This window comes from Sprattus sprattus, assembly GCF_963457725.1.
Source record: "Sprattus sprattus genome assembly, chromosome: 15".
NCBI lineage: Eukaryota > Metazoa > Chordata > Actinopteri > Clupeiformes > Clupeidae > Sprattus > Sprattus sprattus.
The window spans coordinates 21940879-21967135 of record NC_137913.1 but is presented as its reverse complement, the minus strand read 5'-3'; the positions used below and the strand labels follow the sequence as shown (position 1 = coordinate 21967135).

At 43.9% G+C, this 26257-nt stretch overlaps 1 protein-coding gene across 1 annotated transcript in view; it reads right to left on the bottom strand.

The window, feature by feature from the left end:
- Positions 1–25928, bottom strand: part of unc5ca (unc-5 netrin receptor Ca) — a 132948-nt gene extending 107020 nt beyond the window's left edge. Inside the window, exon 1 of the mRNA XM_080852279.1 lies at positions 25738–25928. Within this exon, the coding sequence (XP_080708405.1) occupies positions 25738–25855 (118 nt within the window). The 5' untranslated portion in view covers positions 25856–25928. The remainder of the gene's footprint in view (positions 1–25737) is intronic.
- Positions 25929–26257: the final 329 nt, after the last annotated feature.

Sequence of the window (26257 nt, the reverse complement as noted above, 5' to 3'; positions counted from 1 at the left end):
CAATAAATAGCTCAGTTCAAAACCCTTCTTCATTTCAAAACCATTTTTGTTTACTGGAAGCATAAGCCTTTGTGAAAGGGAAACACTACAGTTTCAATAAAAAAAAACCTTCTGCCTAGACACAAACAAATCACAAGGAATTTGAAATAAGAACATTCCAGAATATTCAACAAATGCAGTCCGATGGTACAGAGATAATACCCATCCACACTTGCTACATGACTACACATAACTACACACTTCTTTCCACCTCTGTCTTTGTCTCCAAGCTGTGTCTCTTCTCTGTCTGTAGAGGTGTCTGTATGTCTTGCCTCGCTCTGTCTCATAGGAGACCGTGGATTTGTGCACACGGAGCTCAACCACACTTTGCTGTGACAAGCACGCTCTCCTGAAACATCACAATCACCCTACTGCTGTTTCCCACTGCAATCGCACAATCAAACCACACACCACTCACACTGACAAAACCAGGAAACAGGCTCCCTGAAAGGCTGACTGCTCCTTTACAGATCTGACCACTTCTGCCTCGAAAAAGAGTGCATGACCTACAGCAAGGCCGAAAGGAAAATACATTTACATGGCAGCATTGACAGCAGTATGAAGGCGCACGTGTTCAAGTGCATGTTTACAGATCTTTTACATTAGACAATACACCCACATAAACACACTTCTGATGGAGCTCCCTTTTTAAAATGGCTTTCTTGAAGTCTAGTAGGTGCGAGATGGATCAAAGACACAGCATCCTTTGAACTCCGTCTACTGAACAGATCGTATCTGTCAATGCCTCGCTCTCCCCTCACTACAGAAGAACGGCCAGTAGCCCTTAGATATATGGCGCAAGAACAAAGTGGGGAAGAAAAGTGTCCGTTTACCTCACCAGCCCTAAGAGAAAAATGGAAAAGCCGTTAATTTTACTCCATCTGTTCTGTCCAGTCCACTCTGGGTCATTCTCTCTCTTTATCCTTTGATATAATCTCTGAATTTTACCGAGACATAATATGATGCTCCCTCCGCTGAAACACATTGGTAGGAGGGAGTGATTCATTGAACTGATTTTCTGTTGAGGGTATTTTTAAGGCTTTGCTAGGAAACTAATCCACACCTCTTCCTCAAAAAGTCCCCATGGACACTGAAAGGAGAGCATGACTGCACCGGGGAAGGCCTTTCCGCAAGGGGAAAACCATCATGGAAGAAGGGACTTTACGATTCTTTACCGAAACAAGCCAGATAATGACACAAGGCCCACAGCTTTGGCCTGGGCTGCAGCTCCTTGTCTAGTCTGTGTTGATACATTCCGTGCAGTCCTCACAGACCCGTGCCCACCCCCTCTCAGCCCCTCCTTCATCTATGACCTTGTCTCTCAATCACACACACACACACACACACACACACACACACACACACAAACACACTCACACACACATACACACACACACACACACACACACACACACACACACACACACACACACACACACACATGCGCAAGCATAAGACTTGCAGTCCCTGGGAGGGTGGCAAGGATTAGTCCACAACCTGCCTTCCCTGTCCGCCCTTGCATCTCTCAAAACTTGCCTCGACAAAGGTTCCCATCCTACACCTAATCTGCCTGCGTGGCGGGTTTAATTAACGGCAAGAGCCAGCCACTGCCACAGCGCGCCGGTAGCAAGCTCATTAACGCCCCGTCACATTATGGTAATCCTGGGGGAGGTAGATGAGGACCAAACACGACCAGGTTTACAAATGACGAGGCAGGTGAGACTCCAGCTCAAGGCCGGCCTTGGTCAATCAGTGCTTCCCTGGCTAGGCATGAATATTCATCCTCCACTATCCTGTTCAAGTACCCGACTCTACCTCTACAGACACATCCGTATTTCTGAGGACCAGCAGACAGTGAAATTAATATCTCAATCAAAAGAGCTTAAAAGCAGTTAGTGCTATGTGGAGGAAGCTGATTGGGAGGATGTGTGTGTGGGGGGGATGTGTGTTTGTCTATGTGTGTGTGAGAGTGTGTGTGTGTGTGTATGACAGAGAGAGAGAGAGAGTAAGCGAGTGAAACAGAGACAAGGTGGTTGGATAAGCATAACAATAATGTAATCGTGGACTGTGTGGGCCCGACCTGTCGCACTAGCCATCCCGCCAGGCCTCCTTGAGAAGACAGGGAGGACTACTTATCAGCACTCCACATCTGAGCGACGGGCTTGAGTGATTCCACGGGGTGAGCCATCGATTGCCTCTAATTGCAGGGGCTACACTGGACTTTTCTCTTGCCGTGGCAGCAAGGAGATTACCAGCAAGGAGATTTTTTTTTTGACTGTGTGTGGGCCAGGAATAACACACTGATGGAGGAAAAAAGAGACTGTAAAATCACTCGCCACTGAGTTGGAGAGAGAGAGAGGGGGAGCGAGAGAGGAGGAGGAGTTGGGGTAGAGGGCAGAGGTAATAGAGAAAGAAAGGAGAGAGGGAGGAAGGGAGAGAAGGAGGAAGTTTACAGAGAACAATACTTTCTATGTCTCTATGAGAAAAGCACTACGCAGATAGCCCCCACACACACACACACACACACCCACCCCTTGAACAACAGAGTTGGATATAAATGTGGGCTCAGTGTACTAACACGTCTGGGACGCTGACCAACACAAACTGTAGACATATTTATCCACTTGTTTTCAACACTGCTGTGAGGATTACACTGCATTTCATAGTTGTACAAAATATGCCGTTGACCACCGACTAATGTCAAGGCGGTTAAATGTTTAGTCAACACAGACCCGTACGAGATGAGGGTGCAAACACTGTTGACTAAACTGTGGGCTAGAGCTTGAAATCTTCAGATTAGAAAATAAAAGACATCTGTGTATAAAACCATCACTGGCATTCATATTGTCTGCACTAAATCATGAAAATGTGAGAAAACTTTAAATTGGTTGGATGCTATCTGAGAATATTCCAGAAGTGGAACAACGTATCTCACTTCTCCTAATACATACTAAATTCAAAACACTTTTTAACAATTACCATTCACTGCCGTGCCTCTGGCATGTGTCATAAAGTTTGAAGAAGGGAGGGGGGAAAATCTACTGAGCTATAAAATTGGGCATTTTATTTTTCCAGCTAGAACTTTTTGACACTGTAAAAGACCTTTTAAGAGATTGTACTTTGGGGCCATTCGATTAAGACAACTCTGTGCGTAATAGATTTTTATCTGGAAGAGGTAAAAGCTCAGGATGGGATTGTTTTTCTGCATAATCATACGGTGGAAAATTAAGTTTTGTCGCAATGTGACAAGGTTCATATGATTATAATCAAGCTTATACAGCCTCAGCTTTTATTATAGAATTTTTTCTTACATTTGCTGATTTGTATTATCAAAATCAACTTATGCCGATGCCTGACTGTCACTACACGACAGCAGCTTGCCCAGAAAATCCTAAAATATTTCGCATTAATCTGAAATAATTAGATGTGGCACATTTGTGAGGAAAAGGGCATACAATTGTGAAATCATTGTTTGTATTAGAGCATTCATTTGGACCCACTGTATGTTATCCACAAATGAAATGAAATGTTCTACACATGGCCCATACAATGCCTTCCATTGCTGTCACTAAATTGTAGGTTCATATCATGCTCTGTGTGGTAACCGTCTCTACATTGTGGAAAAGACTTCATGTAGGAAACCATCACCTTGTCTGATCCAATGCTTCTTTGGAATATCATAGCGTGTGCACAAACCACTGCACTCACCAGGGGAGAGAAGCTGCAATTGAGCTTCCACTATATTGGCTGTTGCCATGTCTCCCTGGTGTACCACAATAGGCAGATTCCATGAAGTCGAGCCTACAAATATTGCAAACGTGAGAGCACCTTGCCTTAAACTCATTTGTTTATGAGATCTATTAAACCACCATTACACTGCATTTCATAGTTGTACAAAATATGCCGTTGACCACCGACTAATGTCAAGGCGGTTAAATGTTTAGTCAACACAGACCCGTACGAGATGAGGGTGCAAACACAGAAATTTGGCTCGTCCAGAGGCCGCTACCTTTAAAAGAAAAGGTAAGAGAGAAGGAGAGAAAACAAACTTCATTTTCTCCACCAACAAACGGCACAGTTTTTTTATCTCACTCTTGTTCTCTCCTTCTCTCCCTCTCTTTTTCTCTCTCACTCACTCGCTCCCTCTCTCTCTTGCACCCTGCCACTCCCCTGGGGCCGCTGCCACCTCGGCCCAGCATCAGGACCACTCCTGCGGGCTTCCGTGTCACAACGACTTTCTGAGGTTGCCTGGCACTCGACGGCCGCCCGCTCGTAATCAATTATTCCTGTGGACCGTCACTGCCACCGGGTCAGGAGAAGAGGAACGTGTGTATATGTGTGTGTGTTAGTGTGTGTGTTTGCGTATGAATGTGTGTGAATGTGTGTGGGTGTGTGTGTGTGTGTGTGTGTGTGTGTGTGTGTGTGTGTGTGTGTGTGTGTGTGTGTGGGTTAGTGCGTGAGTGAGTGAGTGAGTGAGTGAGTGAGTGTGTGCATGTGTGCGTGTATGTATGTGTGTGCTTTCTGAGCAGGAAGAGAGACATGGACAGAGAGGTGCATGGGGAGACTGGCTGAACTGAACCCCTTGGGCTCCTCTCTGCTGCTGCCTCCTGACATTAATCAACATCACAGAGGTCAATCGACCCCCTCCGGCCCGCTCATCTGAATAACTGGTGACCGCGATTGGGGCCCCGGACGCGAGCAGGGGACGTTACGGGTTAGAGGGCCCCAAATGCTGGTGTGGAGGGCAGTGGAGGGAGGAGGAATGAGGAAGCGGAAGGAGGGAAGATCAGCAGCCAACCACAGTTAGCAGAGGAGTTATCCACACAGAGGAGTACTCGACTCGACTCCGCTCAAAGTGCTACTGCCTGCAGCGCGAGCGCCTCTCGGGATGAGAGGATGGCGGCTTCGGCTGCACGCCTGCCTCGGATCCCGCCTGCGCTGAGGGGACCGGAGGGACGGAGCGCTACGGGCTCACCCACAGCCATTTCGGGTTCGTTCACATCAACATACATTCATCCGCCGTGGCATTAATGTGGGGAGCTGTAGCGAAGACTAAATGGAAGCGGGCGCTCGACACGGATCGAAATGAAGTCATCCCAACAGGAGCCATCAGAGTCAATCAGTTCCCTTTAGTCACACAATAGCGTAAGGGTGCTCTAATAACTACTAACTTATACATGAATGCACTCTAATACAATGAACACAGATGGAAAACAGAAAAGCAACGAAACAATCATAAATGGGTTACTAGCTTACATCATAAATACTGAGAGACTGGCTGATTATTCTAGAACATTCCTGATGAGGGTCACTGACTCACCCATGCTAGGGGGAGTCTGGGCAACAGTCACAAAGGCTGAATCTACAGTTCCATTTTCCACTGCAGGGCTTGAGATGAACAAGGTACAAGGCAACCCAGACAGTGTCCTCTTTTCATGGAGGAGAGATGAGAACAGTGAAGTATAAACTCAGGATGAGGAGGTAAATACCTGCTCTTACTCTTCATGTCTGCCAGTAGGTATGGCATTGCATAAGCAGAGAAAAACAAAACAAATATTGCTTTAAACGATGCTGATAAATCTACACCTCCTCCGCCTCCATCCGCCTATCTCTTTGACATATTCATTCAGACAGCTACATGTATCAGAGCCCTTGTATGGAAATGATGAGCCAATTGTAGACCGCTATAGATACCTGGGATATGAACATTCAAAGCACAGGGATCACTGACATTACCATTAAGGGTTAACTGCTCCAGTAAAAATAGTCCCACTGATGTCTAAAAACTCAATTTAAACATAGGCTCTGAGTCTCAGGGCAATTATCCCTTTTCTTCCATGGAGTGAATCACAGCAGGTCCGACTTGACAGGTACTTCAGACACCATTGTGAAACTGACGAGGACAGACCAAAGGATCGTGTGTGAAGCAGGTGTCTATTTTTACAAAAGCTACCTCCTCCTACTACATTTCATCCTTCCAATTAGCAAGTGAGAGAGTGAGCAAAATGTGAGGCAAGGACATCCACTTGGAGAACTAAGGGCAGGATATTAGGTTGTTCTTGAAAGCGCTACATATTTCCAAAGGAAGCTGTAATATAAAGGAGGTATGAAAAACAAACAAATGTAGTTTTGTGGATTGATGAGGTGTGTGTGTGTGTGTGTGTGTTCAGGTGTGTGAAAGGTTACATTGTGCCTGCATTAAAATCCCATTCAAACATTCAAATGTGTCAGTGTGCGACACAAGCCAAAGGACTACTGACTATACACTCTGAGCCTACAGTTTCACCTTAAATGAGGAAAAACGTTATGAAAGGTTTTGTTGAAACCTTCTATGCTGTGGGTTCAGAAATAAATGAGCTGTTACATTAGGAGTTCTTGGAAATGTCCTAATCCATTAGGTCTTTCTAGTCACTTTGTCTCTCGTGGTCTTTAAAAACACCAACCTTACTCAGTCTTTATACTCCAAATACTCATACTATGACAACTCCATATTAGCTTTATTTTTTGTTTTATGGTAAATAACCAATATGGTCTTTGACTAATCTTTACATGATACTGTATGACTCTTAGTATTTTCCGTTTTAAACATTTAAAATAAAGTGGTGCCATCTTGCCAAGGTCAATTAACCTTTTTTTACCTTCTTACCAAGACCACACACAAACGCACAGGGGGGAGCAGTGAAGTATGCAGAATCTGAGCCATATTTCCTCCTCGCAACATGGCCGGTGACGCACTTCACTGTGGGGGTGATGTTAGCATGGCCCGACCTTGAGTTTGGGCACTCACTGGGCCCTCCATGGCCTCCGTCCCAGCATGCTCAGTATGAGAGAGGCTCAGTATGTTTCTCGCTAAGGTACACGCTAAAGGTCTGGTTCACAGTTGAATTGACATTATAGGCCGTGTGGTAGTTGGGAGGGGGGGGGGGGACTGTAAAGTATAAGTATGAGTATCAGTAAAGTGATTGGAGATGTGGAATGCATCCCAAGAGAGGGAGGGAGGGAGCTGGGGGAATGAGGAATGGTTATAGTGCCTGGGAGGGATAAGGAATGGGGCAGGAAGGGGCCCTCCAGCCAAACCATTTGTGTGAGAAACAACACTTTCCATTAACACACTTAAGTTCTTTACTGGATTCAATTAATTTCTTCACACATAACATTTTATACAGTGCTGTTGCTATTGCTGTTGCTGTTGCTGTTGCTGTTGCTGTTGCTGTTGCTGTTGCTGTTGCTGTTGCTGTTGTTGCTGTTGTTGTTGTTGCAGATATTGAGGGGGGGGGAATCATCTGGCAAACAAAGGCAACCATTCTTATCAATGTTCTGGTACTTGTTGTAATTTCTCTCCGAGGCAATTTATGATTTCCTTCACTCTGGAGTGGAGGACCGAACCAGGCCCATAACTCAAGCAGAAACTCTCTGTGGCTCCCGCTTCCCCCCCGCCTTTTTTATGCTCTGCGTCAGAACTCTGTGTGTGTGTGTGTGTGTGCTACTGTGCCCTCCTTTCGCTCCTTCTCATATTGAAAACCGATTCCTGAAGCAGGGGGTGGGGGGATCTATATCTTTAGTGGGGTGATGTCATGAAAAAAGTTCAGGCTACAGCTGGAACAAAAGCAGCCATTGTGGCCCGGCAGGCTCATTGAGAAACCCACTCCACTGTGCCCTCCGCTGTGCTCCCAGTTTGTCCACCATCGGAGGAATGTTTTACAACCCAGATCCCTTCGAGGCATCTGTTGATGCTATTTGTTCTGTTGATGGAAGCACTCCTTGCCTAGTACCGGCTCTTACAGTCTATTAATGCAAATCATGACTGTACACTCGTAACAGTACATATTCCCGAAGACTGTTTAACGTTCAATATTGATTTTCGTTGTCCCCTCTATTGGCTCGGCTTCTGTGTCCTGTGAAAGGATCTGAAGCACTCAAACTTGTGTTGTTTTTAAACATGGCTGCCTAAAAAAAACATATCCAAATCACAATCTTGGGTAGGCGCCATGTTTTTGTAATCAAACTGCGGGGATTTAAGTTTCCAGTTCCTCCACATGTCACCCCCCCTAACATACACAGCCACTCACAGACACCCAAAAGAGGGCCATTTGTTTTAGGGTGTAATGATCCGTCTCTAGCACCACAGGGATCTGACTGGATTTCCCCTCATGATCACCTGCACTGCATGGGACGGACAAGGACACCCTGACAGGAAAGTGTAACTATTTACCCAGGAGTCATGCAGTAAATCAACAAATGAAGGTGAGGTTATTACTGGGAATTGGAGAGAAGGACAGTAATGGGGAGGAGGGATGGGGGGGGGGGGGGGTGTAAAGGCAAATCCAGCCCCCCGTCCTTCAAAACAGAATGTTCTGGAGGGTCTACAGTGACAAAACCACAGTGCCGTTCTGGCCGAAACAAAGGATTTTGTTCAAAGTTACCGCACTACAGGATCCGCATCATAAATCATCCCTTCAATCCCACTCATAAATCATCACAGCCTTGACAGCACTGAGAAATTCCCACCTAACAATGTCATGAGTCAGTCTAGGCACTGTCACATTGCATGACAGGGATTTGTGGTGGCAGCTCTTGTGGGCTTCTTCGTGGGTGTTAAACTGGATATTTACGTTGCTGATTTTGGACTGCCGCTCCGGCTCCAGGGCTATGTGACACAGTGACTGGAGCCGCTGCATCAGGGTGGGATTTAACACGACTTAACAAGCTTAATAAGGCACCCATATGATCTCAGTGGACAGTCAATTTTAGAGCCCCACAGAAGAAGCTCACAGCAACAGAAATCCCTCAGTGTGCAATTTAATAGGATTACGGCGGCTAATGACGATCAAATTCATTCGCAAAACCAATAGCTTTTAACCAAGAAAGCAGAGAGAATTATGACGATTGTGGCTGTTTGCTCTTAAACCAAACTATTTTATTCATGTTCTTTATACAAACTAGAATGAAATAACTAGAATAAATTACTCATTTCGGCAGAAATAAAATAGCATGGGCTTCTGCTAAAATAGGAGGGGATAGGATTCTAATATAATGGGAATTTCATTGGGAAAACACTATCAGGGACCCTATACGTATGATCTCCATGTCACTGGGAGATTAAAAAAACACGTATCCCTATCAAGCATTCAACTCCAGAAAAAACTGACATATTTTCAAATGCTAAAACTGGGTCAGAGAACCAGGAAGACTCAACAACATAACCCACTGTCATTTATTCAGACAGAAGTGTGCAAGCTATATGCTAGTGAACATGCATACAGGTACAGCTGCTTCTGCAAAACGAAAGACACCAAACAAAGAGACATGAAACCAAGGAAACAGTTATCATAGTTTGTTATGTTTTATTCATAGGAAACATGCCTCCTCTATTTTAGGAGAGTTCATATCTAGGCTTTCAATACCCGCTCTGCTGTCAATCACGCTAACAGATCACTCCCTTATGTCTCACACCATTTGGAATTTAAGGTGCATACTCCTCGTGACGAACCTCTCGCCTCACTTTGAGCGACACAGAGGAGGCGGCACAGAGGTGCCTTTGCTAAACACACAGCTAGACAAAACCAGCATGGAGTCACCTACCGTCTTCCGAGACACCATCAAGACTGCTTCGCATTATCAGTCAGACTGGAAGACTGAGGTTCTGAGACTGACTGGCTCCCAGGGAGCATGAAAATAGGTTCTTTCTTTGCTGTTTTCTGTGGTTTGTGTGCCACGCTCGCATCCTGTGCATCTCATCCTGTATTTGCCCTGAGAGGGGCCACACTCCACTGGGTGTCGAAGAGAAAAGGTAAGGCGGATAACTTCGCAAGTGAAAGACTGGGAATAGCACTTCTTTCCCAAACCTTCAAAAGACTTAAATAAGAATGTCACAAAAAATCACTGTTACCATCATTAGCGCATTCTTTTCTTCCTTTGGATGGGTTTCAGAATTGCCCTAATCCCCCCCCCCCCCCCCCCCCCCCACAACACACACACACACACACACACACATACATCAGGGGTCCTTATGGGGTGAGATAAACGACAACGAGGAGAGTGTTAGCTCCTAATTGTTACAGCATCCAAGTCATGTAACACAATTATAGGGGTTGGAGAGAAACAGCTAATGTGCACACTAGCAGGCCATCCAATGGATCAGGTATTGAATTTTCTCTTTTTAATTCACTTTCCAGCGAGCACAGGGGGGCATTAGTTAGATTACACTGTCAAGGGGAGGGATGGGAGGGAGGGATTTGGAGGGGGGGGGGGGGGGCATCTGGACCAGAGCAAGTTGGGTTTGGGGGGGGTGGGGGAGGCCAACGGGCAGATTTGTTTAGAGTGGCCTGTCAATTAGGATGCTAACCCTCTTGCTAAATGGTCATGCTGGTCTCCTTCTGAGGTGGAGAGACGGTGGGAAGGGGGACAAGGAAAAAAACACACAAAGCAGAATTGCAGAGGTCAGATACACAGGAGCACGTAATGGAATTGATGGCCACTGACAAATGCTGCAGATGGCCATCAGTGTATTTCCAGAACCCCTCTTGAAGAGCGCCGCACTCACAGACAGCAAGCGTGGAATCAGAGACCAAAAGCTTACAAGCCTTGAGGGATGTAAGGCCAGAGGCTCCTGGATGGGGGAGTGAGGCGATTAGCGAATCAATACCTGTCAATCAAAGGAAGTTGACTTTTTCCTTCAAAAAAGAACCTCATGTCTTAGAACCTTTTAAATCTATTCCACTCTTCTCTGTGTTTTTTCATCTCAGTTGGTAGAGAAATAGATTGATGCCCACCATGCTCTACCTAGATAAGAGAACAAAGTGAAAAGCCATTTTCTTCCCCCCACCCACCCACCCAAAAAATCAAACGTAACCTCATAAAAACAAATAATCATGAAAACATGGCCGTTAAAAAACAGGCAAATGGCTTGCATGGGGCTCAAAGTGACTGACATTGAAGGAGGGGGAAGGGGACAGTCGTTACTTTGTCTGTAAGATTAAATCCCCTCCTTTTTCGCCTGACAGTGGCCCACCACAGCCAGTGGAACATCTGGACAATGTTACCAGCCTCTGATCTAATCTTCAAGACAAGAACCACCAGCTTCTGAAAAAAAAACTGAAAAAGAAACAAAAAAAAAGCGAGACCCGCTCTGCCAGCTTTTAAACTGACTATACCTGTCCCAGATGTAACAATTTACCCCTCTTTTTGGCAAGCTTCAGAAACAGTAGCTTCCATGCATAAAAAGTCCATTAAAGAATGTGTGGATTGGGGCTGTGTCTCCCCATGGTCTTCTACATCACAGTGAGATAGAGAGAAAGGATTGAATCGCACGTTAAGCAGAAACACTATCTCCCCTCAGACCCAGCCCCCATGGTTCAGGACTCACAACAGGGCTCCTGCTGCAGACGCTGTACAGGGACATAACACAGCACAGCTTGAGATGTGCTTCGGTGCTTTTATTCTCATTGTCATGGAAGATTTATGAGAATTTGACTTATTATTAACACACTGATGTTGGGGCAAAATTTAATAAAGTCTGTAACTGCAAGGGGAATATTAAGATTAGATTTTGTTGAAAGATTGATTGAAAGTTTCCATGTTTTATATATCAGTGTTTTATGGTTTTATTTCTTACTGGATGCAAGCTAAAATATCCAGAGCTTTACAACACAGATATTCATGTTTGGCCTTTGTAGCACTAACCAGCATATATGTGCAGTATATGGTCCCACTCCCCACACAAACATGAAATATGATTATACTGAAAGCTGAACAAATATGAATAAAAAAAAACAGCATAACCTGACTGAGTCTGTGCATTGAAATCTGAGCAAAAAAATGTTAAACTATTCATACTCAATGTTCCTGGAACCTTTAATTTCATGTAATTTGAACTAGAGTCCTGCACCCTAATTTTTCAAGTATTACTGTCACCAAACACAATAGCGTAACAGCCTGTCATTCTCCCTGAGCTACCACACCCCTTCTATAAATACGGCACAAAAGGGTACCATGAGACACTCCAGGAGCTGTTCATCATCTCTGTCAGAGGCTACTGTTTCAGATGCTCTCAATGCTAATGAACCATAATGGGAACTAACACCGCAGTCACACAAACCGCTACCACTAGCCAAGTGACCGTAAACTATTCAACTAAAAACCAATAACGCAAAAGAAGATGCAATGCTAAAAATATGCTTGGTATGAAATGTGTTTTGAGAACACAGTGGCGGGCAGATGCAACATCCCCAAAAAAAGATACATTTAAATGTGCTCTGATGTTATGGTTTTGATTTCTTAGATGTAAAATGTTCTTTGTTTCAAAACGCCATCAATGAATACATGGTGGTTCATGGCTCCAAGTAAGAAAAACACCAACAGATGCAGCATGCCAAATGAAGACATTCCAAGACGTCTCTTTTTTGGGTTTAACGTCCGTGTCTAAGTTTCTACATCTTCATTATCTGTGGTGACAGGGGGAGGGAAGCTTCAATCAGAAGCGACAAACATGTCAGACACGCGAGGCTGAGAGACAACACCAAGGACCGGGCCCAGACGGTAAAATGCCTGCTCTTCAGGGTTCATAAATCAGGCATCTGATCCCTGCACGCCCCCCTCTTCCTCCCCTCCCTCTCCCCACCCCTTTCCCTCGGCCCTTAGCCTTGGCCACACAATCCCTCCCCTCCTCTCGCAAAAAAAAGAAAAAAAAACAAGTCTCTCCCACACTCTCACAGACCAGCTCCAGCACCACCACCACAGTCACGCCCTGCCAGAGTGTTGCTGTAAAACTCTTCCTCTGTGTCGTTCTTCGAAGTCTACGCTCTCTCTCTCTCTCTCTTGCAGTGGTGACCTGTTGCCGCCATGATGTCTTCTCTGCCCTCGCCTGAATTAGCCTTCACCCACATGCAAAACAACACTGGCTTTGCCAAAAATAGACTTGAAATGCTTGCTGCAACTGCAGATACAGTAAGTAAGTAAGTGAGTAAGTAAGTAAGTAAGTTAGCAGCAGTAAACACAGACAGCCGAGTTGGATAAAGTGTGGAAGCGTACAGGCCTATGATACCCGTTTTTATGTGCTGTTCTCGTCTTCTCTTTCTCTTTTGAACTAAAAATAAAAGAGAACCGGCATCTGATGATTATTTCTGTCATCTGATTAATAGTTCATCATAAATATTTGAAATGACACTGAGTACAGTGAGGACATGGAGAAGGCACAACAGGGCTCCGAGTACCAGGGATGGACCTACGTACCAAATGAATTTGTCACGTCTACGCCAAAGGCACTGTCAGCTGAGTAGCTCTCCTTCATTCCCTCTAAATAGAGCATTTTCCATGTTTAAATTAAAGCGATCAATAAGAAATTAAGCTAATTTTAAAGAAATTGTTTTTAAAATGTGGCTTAATTGTGCCTTTTTATATGTGACGAGTGCTGCACATAAAGATGAGAACTTCATCTTGGAGTCAGGTGTCATGGGTGAAGAAGTTGGATGAGGTTACTCCCCCTCAGAACGGATCCGCTCAGGACTGGAGCAACTCTGTGTATTTTATTTTTGCTCGTGGCGACTGTTACAGAAATAAACGACCTGCGGTTCACATCAGGTGTGGATCGCTGGGTCACACTGTGTGGGTGTGTTCGCACAGTAATTGCCATTTTCTGTTGTCACGTCTTCGGAAAATCTTTCCTCCCCTAATGCATTGCAATTAGTTTTTCATGACAAATTCGAGACAATTCCATGTGCATTTCGTCGTTAGTGAACCTGCCACTTGTAAAAGAATACGTGCTACTGCTGACTATTAAAAAATGCTGGAATAGGATGTTATTGAAGGCAAGAAACCATTAAGAGGGTATGATTTACATTAGAAAAACATTAGCAGCCTTAGCAGTAGTCAGGGAGAGGGATGGGGGAGGGGGGCATGAATGAAATATATCTACAGACCCCCACCAGAACATGGGGCTAGTTTCAAAACCTGAAGATCGCCTTACACCATTGCTGCCTTAAACCCCAGGAATTCCTACATTTTGTGTTTGTTGAAAGGCTAATTTGTTTCCAGAGCATATGTCATGGATTCTGCTCTGCAGTGTGGTGTATCAGTTTCCACTGGTGACTTTCATGCTTCCCTCAAACTAGTAAAATTATGGGTCTGGACCTGGACAGGAATGCTTATGATTTCATGTTATTTAGAGGGGGGGGGATCTTTCTTTATTTTCCCTTTGCACAGATGTACTTATTCACATACGTACTCGAACAGAGGGAGGGCAGTTTTTAACCATTCAACACAAAGATTCCTGTGTACATCAGTTTAGGTAATTTCAGCGTTTCAGTGTTCTCAGTTTCAAAATATCTCCTGCCAGATATGTAAGGTTGTTTGAAGCCGATTTGACAGACTCCATGCTCCGTGTGAGTGAATCCAATTTAACAGTGTCAGGCAGTATGTTAAAATCGCTATTAGCAGTAACAGGCTTAATTACCCATGATCGTTCCAGTGATATAAACCACAAGTCGGCCTGCACTGTTTCAGATCTGTTTTCTTTCTCTGTTCATAGTACTCATGTCAAGTGAGCTTTCAGTGAGACTGTAATATGATCCAAGCATTTCAGATTTAAAAGGTTGATATACTTCAGTTCAATTGGTCCCAACTGTTAGCGGACACCAGGTCCAGCAGCCTTCTCTAGAGGTAAATGTGCCATCTGTTCCTGGTGCTAACCATTCTGTGTAGCTTATTCAAGACCAGACAGAAAAGCAATTGTGCACCTTTCACCTTTTATTGCCTCAAATAGCAAAAACATGGATACCCAAGCAAACAGAAATACACCGTAAATATTTCAAGCTTGTTGGCAAAGGCGGTGAGGAACAGGGGACACAAATAGATTTTTCCCTTCTGTCCACAACACAGTTCAATTACTTTCAGACCTCTTCCTGTTCATTCAAATCCTGCCCGGTGGATCTGATAGAAGGAGCCTTGTGAATACTTGAAGGAGGCCTGTGTCCAGCCTCTGAGACATATTGTCCCAAAAAATGATCAAAAGATAAAAAGCTCCGTGGAGCCGGGTCTCAAACACGCATGTCTAAATATGGTCACAGACTGCCTATTCGCTGAATAAATGCTGCCTAGGTGGCTAAATGGAAGCAGGCATTCTCTGTTGACAACAGTCCCTTTCTTAAACCACACAATCTAAACAGTCCTCATTTTCATCTTAACATGTTCCATCTGTTGGAAGGGCGGAGCGCATAAACAGATGAACAGTCAGTACAAACAGCTGCAACACCCCCCCCCCCCCCACACACACACACACACACACACACACACGTACACACAGACCCCCCCCCCCCCCATTCCTGTCTTGCCTCCTCATGTTATCTCATGTTATCTCCAGCGCACATTATTCCGATCATGGAGCAACCTGCGCTCAGATGTGCTCCAAAGTCAGGGAGCTCTCCTAATCAGGCTAATCTTAATGGCTTTCCCTTAAAACGGGGATAAGCAGCCAGCGCAGTAGGGATGTACGTTTCTACACAAAGGCATGCAACAGTCTTTTAGTCTGCCCCCCCCTAATCCCCCCTCTCTCAGCCCAAAATTACATTTCTCTTCTGCTTAGATGATAAATAGCTTAATGCCCAGACTTATGTTAGCAAGAAATGGCTACTGGAGTCTCTCTCTCTCTCCCTCACTCTCTCTCTCCTACCCTCCCTGTGTGTGTGTGTGTGTGTGTGTGTGTGTGTGTGTGTGTGTGTGTGTGTGTGTGTGTCTGTCTGTGTGTGTGTGTGTCTGTCTGTGTGTGTGTGTGTCTGTCTGTGTGTGTGTGTGTGTGTGTGTGTGTGTGTGTGTCTGTGTGTCTGTGTGTGTGTCTGTGTCTGTATGTGTGACAGAGAGAGAGATGCAGAACTTGTCAGAACCTGTGCACACTCCACTCTGCAAGTTGCAAGTCCCCTGCACAAAAAAAGGTGCCATTAACAAGATTTACACAGATTTCTTGTCTAGGTTTACACCAAATTGGGCCCTCTGTATGTGCATCCCAATTAAACGCTGAGGAGCAGGCCTCAGCTCGCACATCCAACCCCAAGGGGATTCGGCCCTGGACACGGCGGCATATGAAAGTGCTGAGTCTAGGAAGCCAAAGCACCTACGAACATGGAAATCAGTGCAGTTAGAATGGGCCTGCACACACACACACACACACACACACATACATCACATATGCATGCAGCAGAGAAACCGAAGAGAGTTTCGATTGCAAATAAATATGAACATCAATAATACACTTAGTGGATGCCTGTGTGCTGCATGTGTATACAAGAACTTTCACTCTCTTTATGCTGGCCATGAATGAGGCCATGAATAAGGCCTGGAGAGCTCGATGATTACTTACAACATCCCAGTAATGGACTCATGCCTTAAGTGTTTATGGTACTAATTCACTATCACAGCACAGAACGAGTAAGGCTACATTTGTTTTCCAGCGTTCAGAAAAATGCTCTGGCGATTGCGCTGACCCTCTCTGCTGTTGAAGTTAGCCGCAGGTCCAGAACACTGCTCACTGTGGCTTAAGAGCCCACTGAGGGACTTAAAGTGAGCCTATATGAAAGTAGACCACTATTTAGAACTCCTAACTGCAAAACCCTCCCTGCCCCAATTCCAATTCACTGATTCATAAACCAGGAATAAATCAATGGCAAAGTAAAACAGCCCGATATAGAAAATTAAAACGTACTATTCAGTTAGCACTTCTTTAATAACATGAACGAATAAAGCATTACACAAAACATTTTGACAGACTTTTGCTGAAAACCCTGCCAAGAATGTTCCTTGCAGATTGGATGTGTCCTTTATGGGATCTTAAAATGAAGGCTCGAGACAATAGATTGCGTGTGATTGATTACCATGTGACAAATGTGTGGCCCTACAACCACTATATCTGGCAGTACAGTAAAAAAAAACCTTCTGTGGCTTGGTGTTTTGTGTCCTCATTGGTTTACTATTACATCAAACCAGTTGGCAAGAGTTGAATTTCAGGCTTGTCCCGCACAAGTGACACTTTCCAGAGCTAGGGGCCACCAGCTAAGTAATGGACTATTATCCCAATGATTCAGTAAAATAACAGAGATAATGCTTTCTAACAAACAGCAGGGAGAGGATAGTCTATTTGCTCTGGATGGGCTGATTGCAGCACTGGTGCTCGACTTGAATCAAATTGGCCTTAATTAGGCGCCAAATTGACTCGTGCCCTCATTCCGGTAAAGAAGTGCCGCAGAACTTTGAAATGGCATTCCGTGAAAAAGTGTGAAGAATAAAAATATCTGGATTTTGTCTTTGGGGTTTCTTCTTTGTCTTTTTTTTTTTTTTTTACAAATGGTTTCACGGGCTGTGTTTGTGTGTGGATGACATTTCACAAAGCCAAAAAAAGACAGACAGAGCAAGAAAGAACATCAAATACAACAGCTCTTCGCCTTTCTTGTTCAAAGTCCAAATCCCTTACTTCTCCCTCCCCCCTTCAGGCTGAGGAACAACTCTCTCTTCAGATCAGGCCTGCCAGACTCCAGAGTATTTCCCACAGCCATATTTGTAAAATCTTCAAACATGGCTTCCTGCATTCCACAGCGGGCACCTGCTGCTGGTAATAACAGGACTCTTCTCAGCATCACTTCCCCATGTCCCAGGGAGAGAGAAAGAGAAAGCGAAAGAGAAAGAGAGAGAGAGAGAATTTTTCAGCCAATATAACTAACCCAAATGAGGTCCCCTCACCCCGAGTCCAGCCTGGTTAATTACAGAGAAAGACCAGGACCCCTACCACTAGCTATTTCTTCTTCCCCTGTAGTCTCTGCCATGTGTCTGATGCCATCGCCTCCAGGAACAATACCGTGGATGGAAGGAGCATTTGTAAGATTGCATTGCAGTAGGCACTAATGCGAACCAGACCATGTCAGAGCCTTAGCTAGTCTTTGAAAATAAACTGTCCCCATTTAAGCCTCCGTAAAAAGCCAGAGGAGACATTCTGTTATCTGTGTCGTCCTTTCATCTGGTCATCTGGTCTAGCGATAAAAAAGAGCGAGAAATAGAGAGATATGTTATAGACAGAAAATACACTGTCCATGTTTTCAGGCAACAGCACAAAGGAATGATAACCTTGTCCTTTATTTGCCCTGATCTGTCTTGTGAAGAAAGCCAAGATAATAGGAACATTATGACTTTTTGAATCCTATTGCCCATTTTGGAGTATCAAATATTGCATTTTTTAAGGCATTAAGCGAAAAGTATGGACTCTGGGGTGAGAGAGGGTAAGAAAACATACCGTAGTATCACCAAATGTAACCCATGCCAGATAGCATAAATCTGGCCAAAAAAGAAACAACTTAAGAGAGGTAAGTTCTTGATAAGCAGAAAGTAGGCTAGGTTAATCCACTCAATGGACTGGCTGTCTAGTTGGTCCTGCCTAAAAGCCAAGGGCAGACTGTTTTCATAGAACAAGCAGAGTGATTGCCCATAAAATGCATGTATATGTCATCCAACTGTTACCAGCTGGCTTTAAATTGGGAAAATCTGATTTCCATTTGAGCTCCAGTTTAGCTAAATTGCAATGGTAACATTTACAGTGTGAATGGTCTTTTCACTGCCAGATCCAGCATTCTAGCCTCTTAAATGGAGCCTAGTTTTGTTTTATGGCCCTGTCTCTAAGAGGGCTTTGAAGATTCTTGTTGTTTCCGAGTTTGGGTACAACTCAAACTACAGCCACAGAATTTATGGACCATCATTCTGTGAATGCAACAAGTAGCCTTGTTTGATGCCAGAAGTGGTAAAAAGATGTTTCCCATACTTGTCAGGTCAGGACACCCGAAGAAAACAACTTGGACATATTTTGAACACAAAAAAAAGAAACTTAAAAAAATCATGGATCCTTCTTAACTGCTCACGACAAGACAAGGGTGACCTGATCCAGCCAAAGTGAATGCATGTCATGACAAAGGGCTTAGTTCCCAAAAGGACCTCGGGGAGCGCAGCCTTCCTCAATGTTCATTTAAAAAATGCTTTTAGATATTACAGGAAGACACAAGTTAAATGACAAGCAGATGTGCCGTGAAGTAGGCCATGTTGAAGTAGGCCATGTTGAGGGCCATCCTTCTTTGAAAACCTTGTCAGGGCAAGGGGTGGTCTGGTGCGTGTCACATTGTTAGCGGCTTCCTGCCTAAATGGTGACATCTGCTTTCAAGCACGAGTGAATGTAAGCCTTTCTTTTGAGAAATGCACAGCTTTCAAATTTACGGAAAATGGTAACGTCATTTTTTCCCCCAGTGGTCGCTGATGGCAAAGAGATCGGAAAAGGTCCAATCAAATAGTATACATTCTTAATATAACACACTGAGTAAATCACTTGTCTAATCAAACAACAATAATGCAATCAAGTTGGAAATTTCAAGACGTTCAGCCATAAGGCTGAGACAGCAGTCCTTCCTACAACAGTCACTGTGTGTCACATTACAACAAAGGTGAAGGGGTCGTAGTGTTTTAGGCTAAAACACAAAACACAAACTCACTCACTCCATCGCTCTTTTCTTTCTCTCGCTGTCTCTATGACTTTTTCACTCACACACACATACTGTCTCTCTCTCTCTCTCTCTCTCTCTCTCTCTCTCTCTCTCTCTCTCTCTCTTCACACACACACACACACACACACCCACGCACATATTGTCAAGTACAAGTCCTCCACTGTGCTTCGAGCAAAACACAGGTGTGACATGACTCACTTCGGCACTCACAATGCTCTCTCTGCGTTGTCATGGATAACTGATACTGATGGATGGTGGCCAAGTACAAAGACATAGTTTTCTCTCCCCGCCATCACACATCCTCCCCACCCCCCTCCACCACCCATGCTTTCTCCGCAGCGCAGCAAGGATGAGTGTCCCCTTTTATTCTCTTGCTTTATGGGATGGAGAAGCTATTCTGCTGACAGACATATCATCTGCTCTTACTCAGGAATGCACATGAAGTGTCGGTACTTGTGCCGGCCTTTGCTAATGGACTGCTAATAGAAGTGGAAGTTGCACAGCGACGTTTTCCCCCTGTAGTTGAGAGTGTGACAGTTTTGATGATTAATTACCAGGCCTCCTCTCTTGTTTTACCCAGAAGAAAAGGAGCATGGCTGGGATCTTCAGGAGTCATTAGTCTAGCTATGTCTTCCCCAGGCCAAACTACCTGCGCTAACTTGGACTGGGGCCCGCCACAGTCAAAGTATTACTGGGCCACTGAACAATGCCGTGTTTTATGGAAAGTAATAATCGGTAAACACGGAATGCGTTGTCAACAACACATAGCCTATGCCAAGTCCTTTCCTGCATGTTTGTGTCACGTACAGAGAACATCCACTGTCAAACACAGTTAAACAACTGAATGCTGCTAATGTCGACATCAGCTCAGCAATGAAAAATCATCATGTCTCCTAACATCCTTAGCAAATGTGTGCTTGCGTTGTTCCCTTTTCCTCATGCAGATTCTTTTTCATTGCAAAGAATTATGTAATGTCTTAGGGATTAGTAACATATTTTATTGCTGAGGCCCATTCTCCATACTAGCCTCAACCAGCACAAAGTGCTTATTGTACACTCACAACCTTGAGGTTTGCAAGCTGCCTACAACTTTAACCTTTGCAGGCCTGGTGGGACTCAAACACACGGAAGGAACATAAAATCTAACTGTAATAATTACGGTAATTATAGTCACCATTTTGACGTAAACCTTCTGATCGGTTGGAAGATTACCATGCACACTTGGCTTTGAAATTGTGAGGATTTTTTTTTTTTTTTAAAGACTTGAAAAAAAAAGAAAGAAAAGGAAAAGAGACGCTTAATCCCCCCCACCCCAGTCTGCTCCTGTTCCTACTCCTGCACATAGCAGCACTGCCAGCTCACAGCGACCCTCTTCAGCACATTTATAAGCCCTCAGAAAGGGGTTTACAGTGCAGCTTTTGTTTCCTCCTGAAAGGAGTGTGAATGTTGAATTTAGCACAAGACACCTCCTCATGCTGTCGCGTATTTGTTTACTTTAGCGGGCATGAGGACAATGCACACAATGAACACGCCTGAAAACAAAAGCACATCAGTCCTCCTGTCGTATTCTTCCTTTCTTGTTTCCGCCCTCCCTCTTCACCACAGCAGAATTACACATTCAGCTGCAGAAAAACCCACTTCGGCAGCAACCCCCCCACCCCCCACATCCCATTTTGAACACTCAAAGGCTACCATGTTTGTCGCTACCTCAGGAGACGGAGGGCCAACACCAAAGACAAAAAACGGTCGCTGTTCTGTCATTGTCCAGAGTTCAGCAGGTTAAAAACGGCCTGTCTGATCCCTCGTTTCCCGCAAGCAGCTCTGCCAAGCCAGCCGGCTGGACCTCAAGACAGTGAAAGCCCTCAAAGCGCCGGATCCCGGGAATGACTGGTCACTCTCCTAAGGCCAACAAACTCTTTCTCTCCCCTCTACAAACAGGGGATGGGGCCAGCTACGCTGCTTAAGAAGGAACATGGCTCTTTGAAATGTACAAGGCTTGGCCTTCACTGCGAGTGAAAGAGAGAAAGAGGGACAGAGAGAGAGAGAGAGAGAGCTAGAGAGAAGCATAGAGGGTTGAAACTATGAAAACAGGATTATATGATTATTGCCTCTCTCGCAATGCAACTCCAACACCAAAGGCAGTTGCCTGTGCTTCACTGGAAGGTTTAACCCCACACTTTACGTCCTACACAGACTGTATAGCAAATATGCTTTTCAAGCTGACAGTCCATTTTGATGACCTTGATGGTTTCATTGATCTGCGTTCAAAGTTAAAAAGATTCTATTAAACAAAAGTATTTGAATTTCAATATTCTTCCTTAGTGTTGATTCTACTTTAATTTAAATATCCCATATTACACGCTCCCTGAAGACAAAAGGTGAATTATCACAGCAAATTGTGCGATGAGAATGATAATTATTTCTGTGTATATGAGAGTGAGAATTGACGGAATCCCATTCAGGAAACACAGCGCTAACCCTCCCACGAACGCCCAGCTGCCACTTTGTGGGTCTGGTCGCACAAAAGCGGGGGTTCGGGAGCCTCCGGCTGTGTTATGAGTCCAGTGTTTATGGCGCAGGAGGCCCAGCATGCAACAGTGACCGACTGGACTCTCAGGCACACAACAATAACTCTGCTGTTAAACGGAGGTTTAATTAATCAGAATAGATCTCCATGAGTGCAGAGATGGAAAAGAGAGAGAGAGAGATGAGGAGGAGATGTGACAAACAGGAGAATGGAGCTATGAATGATGAGAAGATTAGCAACTGTCAAACCATTGTGTCAAAATTCCATCAGCAAGAACAGAGACAATTACTTATTAAAATATGTTGACTGGATAAAATCTATGAAGGTATGTTGGGTTTCTAAGGTTTACATTACATTTTTTTATATGTGATTAAAAATGTATATAAAGTACTAAATCTATAAATTGCTGTAAATAACCCCAAACATACCCATACAAGAAGTTCACAGATGCCCTTATTAGATTACAACATTACTTTATTTAACAACTGTATTTTTCCTTTGGTTAGACAAGTTACAAGGCATGAAAACAACATGGCAGACAAACAAAGATCAAAGCCGGTTTCATAATGAGGTCTGTTTGCTACAGTAGGCATTCTGTTTAGCTCAATCAACTTGGCCCAACAGCTGCTACATTAGAATAACAACATACATAAGTAACTGAACCTCTTTAAAAATATCACAGTCATCCTTCTCGTTAGCGTAAGATCAATCTGACATCCATCAGAAGCAATCCATGCTTGTCAAACTTAGGAGAAGGCTATCAGAAAGTTCTTTTGGAGTTTCCCTACTGAACTTTTCACTGCCTCAAACTCTGTGCTTTGTTATGCCACTTCACTTAAAAGCCACTTACTTGTGGCATGAAGTAGCAACATCTAAGAGCAAACAAGCAGGAACAGACCTCCCAACCAAGCAACAAGAAGCATCACAACAGCAAGAAAATATATATATATATTTGTCTCCATCAAACAATGTTTTGCACAGGGAACTTTTCATCCTACAAATGAATACCACACAAGCTGCTGCTGGCTATGAAAAGCAGGAAACACACAAAGCCCCGACTCTGGAATATGTTTATGGGAATGGGCTATGAATGTAGCATTTGGCTAAACAACGGTGCCAAGAGGAATCCTGCCATCGCATTTCTCTCTGGGGCTCCTACACAAAGGAAGCCATAGAGCAGCAGTCAAAGAGCGTCTTTGAGTGAGCGGCTCACGGTCAGCTGCAAAATAGTGGGGAGTCACTGCTAGCAAAGTTATTGTCGAGGAGTAGATGGATCAAAGCTATACGGACACCCAGTGAGTTAGCCACTGAGGAGCTCTGCAATCAGGCCCAGGGTCATTATCCGAACCCAAAAAATCACAAACCCAGGACAGAGTAGACAGGGCACAGCTGTCTACAGGCAGGCCAACGGTTATCTACCAAGCACAAGATTCTGGCTGTAAAAGCGTGCCATGATTTCTTACCAGGCAGCAGTAGCATCATGTTAAGCGCCCATCACCATACATTTGCTCAATACATTCAGGGAAAGAGGGGGAAAACTATGTTTTTTGCAATTCGCTTCAAGGGTGTACTTCAGTAGTAAACATATCCTGCCACCTGCCCCTTCTGGAATGCACCCTCTGTCAGCAAATCACTGAGGGAGGGTTTTTAAGCTTATGTTTGTTTGACACACAATCGCCCATTATTGAGAGTGGGTTTAGCTAATGGGTTTTTAATAGGCCAAGGGGTTTCGCGCTGTCTCTCTGCTGTTAAGAGACGGCTGCCACTTATTCTGGAAACATCTTTAAATAACATTCTTCCCACAATCGCCAGCCTGTCTCCTTTTTAATGACTATAGAAAGGAGCCCACCGGTGAACAAAGACGGCTTATAGACACCTACCTACCTATCACAATTGGCCCACATTCATGGGCAATTTTAGTTTTATACTGACAAGTAATGTTTTAAAAAGTTATGTAGAGGAAGGATTATTTTTTTTTATCAAAGAAATGTGTCCAGAGGAAGAAAAAGCTGATAATTAAAAAAAAAAAAGCTACTTTTGAAGAAGGGTATGCAGGAAATTTCAGAGGAGACAGGCATGGATGTATGGTGTCTCCTCCAAACGGATAAGGAAGATTTTAATCTTAGTTACGCATATATGACTAGACGATCAAAATGCCTTGACATCTCAGTACTGATTACTCAATACTGACAGTAGCTTGAGGCTGTACGCCAACTAAATTGCAAAAGGAAAAGTAGAGAAGAACTTCTAAAAGTCCTCATCATTGATTTATTTATTTATTGTTTATAATTCTGGCTGACATAATCTAACTACCTCCCAACACACTTTCAGCAACACAACCCTAAATTGCTTGAAAACAGTTTTACGAATTAGATTATTATTATTATGGTAATAATAATAGAATAGTAATATTACCATCAGTCTGTGGCATATGTGTGGTGAGCCATCGCAATAAGTGTGCACAAACTGCCTGTAGGGTACATTGTATTTGCATAAATACATTAAACAAACATCAAACTGTTTGATAAAAAACAAAGTCTAAAAGTGAGTCTTTTTATGGTCTGCAGGTTCAGAGACCACTGAGATAACTAGATCTATTAAGTAATGAAGCCGTTATATCAAATGCGTTCCACACTTCACATGAGGTCATAAAATACGCACAAAAATGATGCTGCTTACTACAGGCCAAACACAGTAGATATTAAATGAATTTGCGATGACTGAAGAACATCTCTGTCATATACTGGCGTTATTTACATGTGAAATAAATTCACCCACAAATACTTTACTGCCATCGATTTTTTTTTATTTCCACTGCAATTGACCTGCGTAAATACTCAACTGAACAATCCATATGTAAACTCGTCTCTGTTAAAGGTATGGCACTGTTTGTAAAAAAGTTTTGGTGAAATTAAATTAATAGGATTCTGTCTCAGTTCACGCATTCACATAATCCTACACTGAACACTTTATAAACTCAGACCACTAAAATTGTAGTTTATGGCTTCAACACGCACACAACCGTACATATTCATTCGCTATGTTAGGCTTCTTCTAAACATGGATTTACACCAAGCACATTTTATTTAGGTTGCTGACATAAGGCTCAATGATTAATTCATGCCTATTTGGAAATCTTAGTAATTGTCCATCTTTTGTATGGACCCGTGCGTAATCATATAGCCTACTTCGTGCCTCGAGCTCCAGTGCAAATGAATGGAGGCACGGCAAGATATGGAATAGTGTTCCGACAATGTCATAATCATTTATATCTCTAATAATCTTCCGATTGCCTGGTGAATACCAATATCAACTTTTGCTGTTGTTGCCCTTGCGCTAACACATCAATTGAACTGGCAAGTTGCTGGTCTACTATGAATAATATCGGGCAATATCGCGTTTCTGTAGACATGCTTTTGCAGTAGGTTTAGTAGAATATCAGGTCGTGTGCTGCTCTAGTTTGCAGGCTAAGCGGGGACAGGTGTTAGCTTATTGCAATGGTAAAAAGGGAGAGGCTATATGCAAAGGATTCCCGACAGCAAAGTGACATGTACATTTCAACAAAATGTACCAAATGTAACATTATTGTCTGTAGCCTTATCACTTGAAGTTGTTGAGGCAACTGACAGTCATGAGGTGTTCAAGTCTTACCTTGTGCCGTAACAATGTTGATCACAAGCAGAAGAACGAGTCCAGGTGATGTGGACATTCGAAAGGAGAGTCCTCTTAGTCCGGTTCCAAATCTCACCGACCGTCGACTCTTCCCCATTATATGGAGAATAAAAAGTAGTCAGTGAAGAGAATCCGTCGCTTTTGAAGTGTGAATATTATAATGAAGACTGTTGCTGTGCTACTTATTAAATGGAATGAGCTGTGATGTCCCAGCCCAAACTCGTATAGTTCTGTGGTGGCTTTGCTCGGAATAACAGTAAAGAAGACGATATAGAGTTCAAGAGGTCCCAGGACTTGTGTCAGGCAGTCAGCTACAGTAAGGTGGTGCGAAATGCCGCCGCCCTCAAGCTATCATATGACTGCTCCCCCCTATGGCAGAGGGGGAAACAGCTCAAAGAAATTCCGTGAAATTGTTTTGCGTAGCGTTAATGTACAACCAAAGGTAGGTAAGACGAAATGTGTAAAGGACTTGTTTGTTTATTGGTCTTTCTGGTGTTTC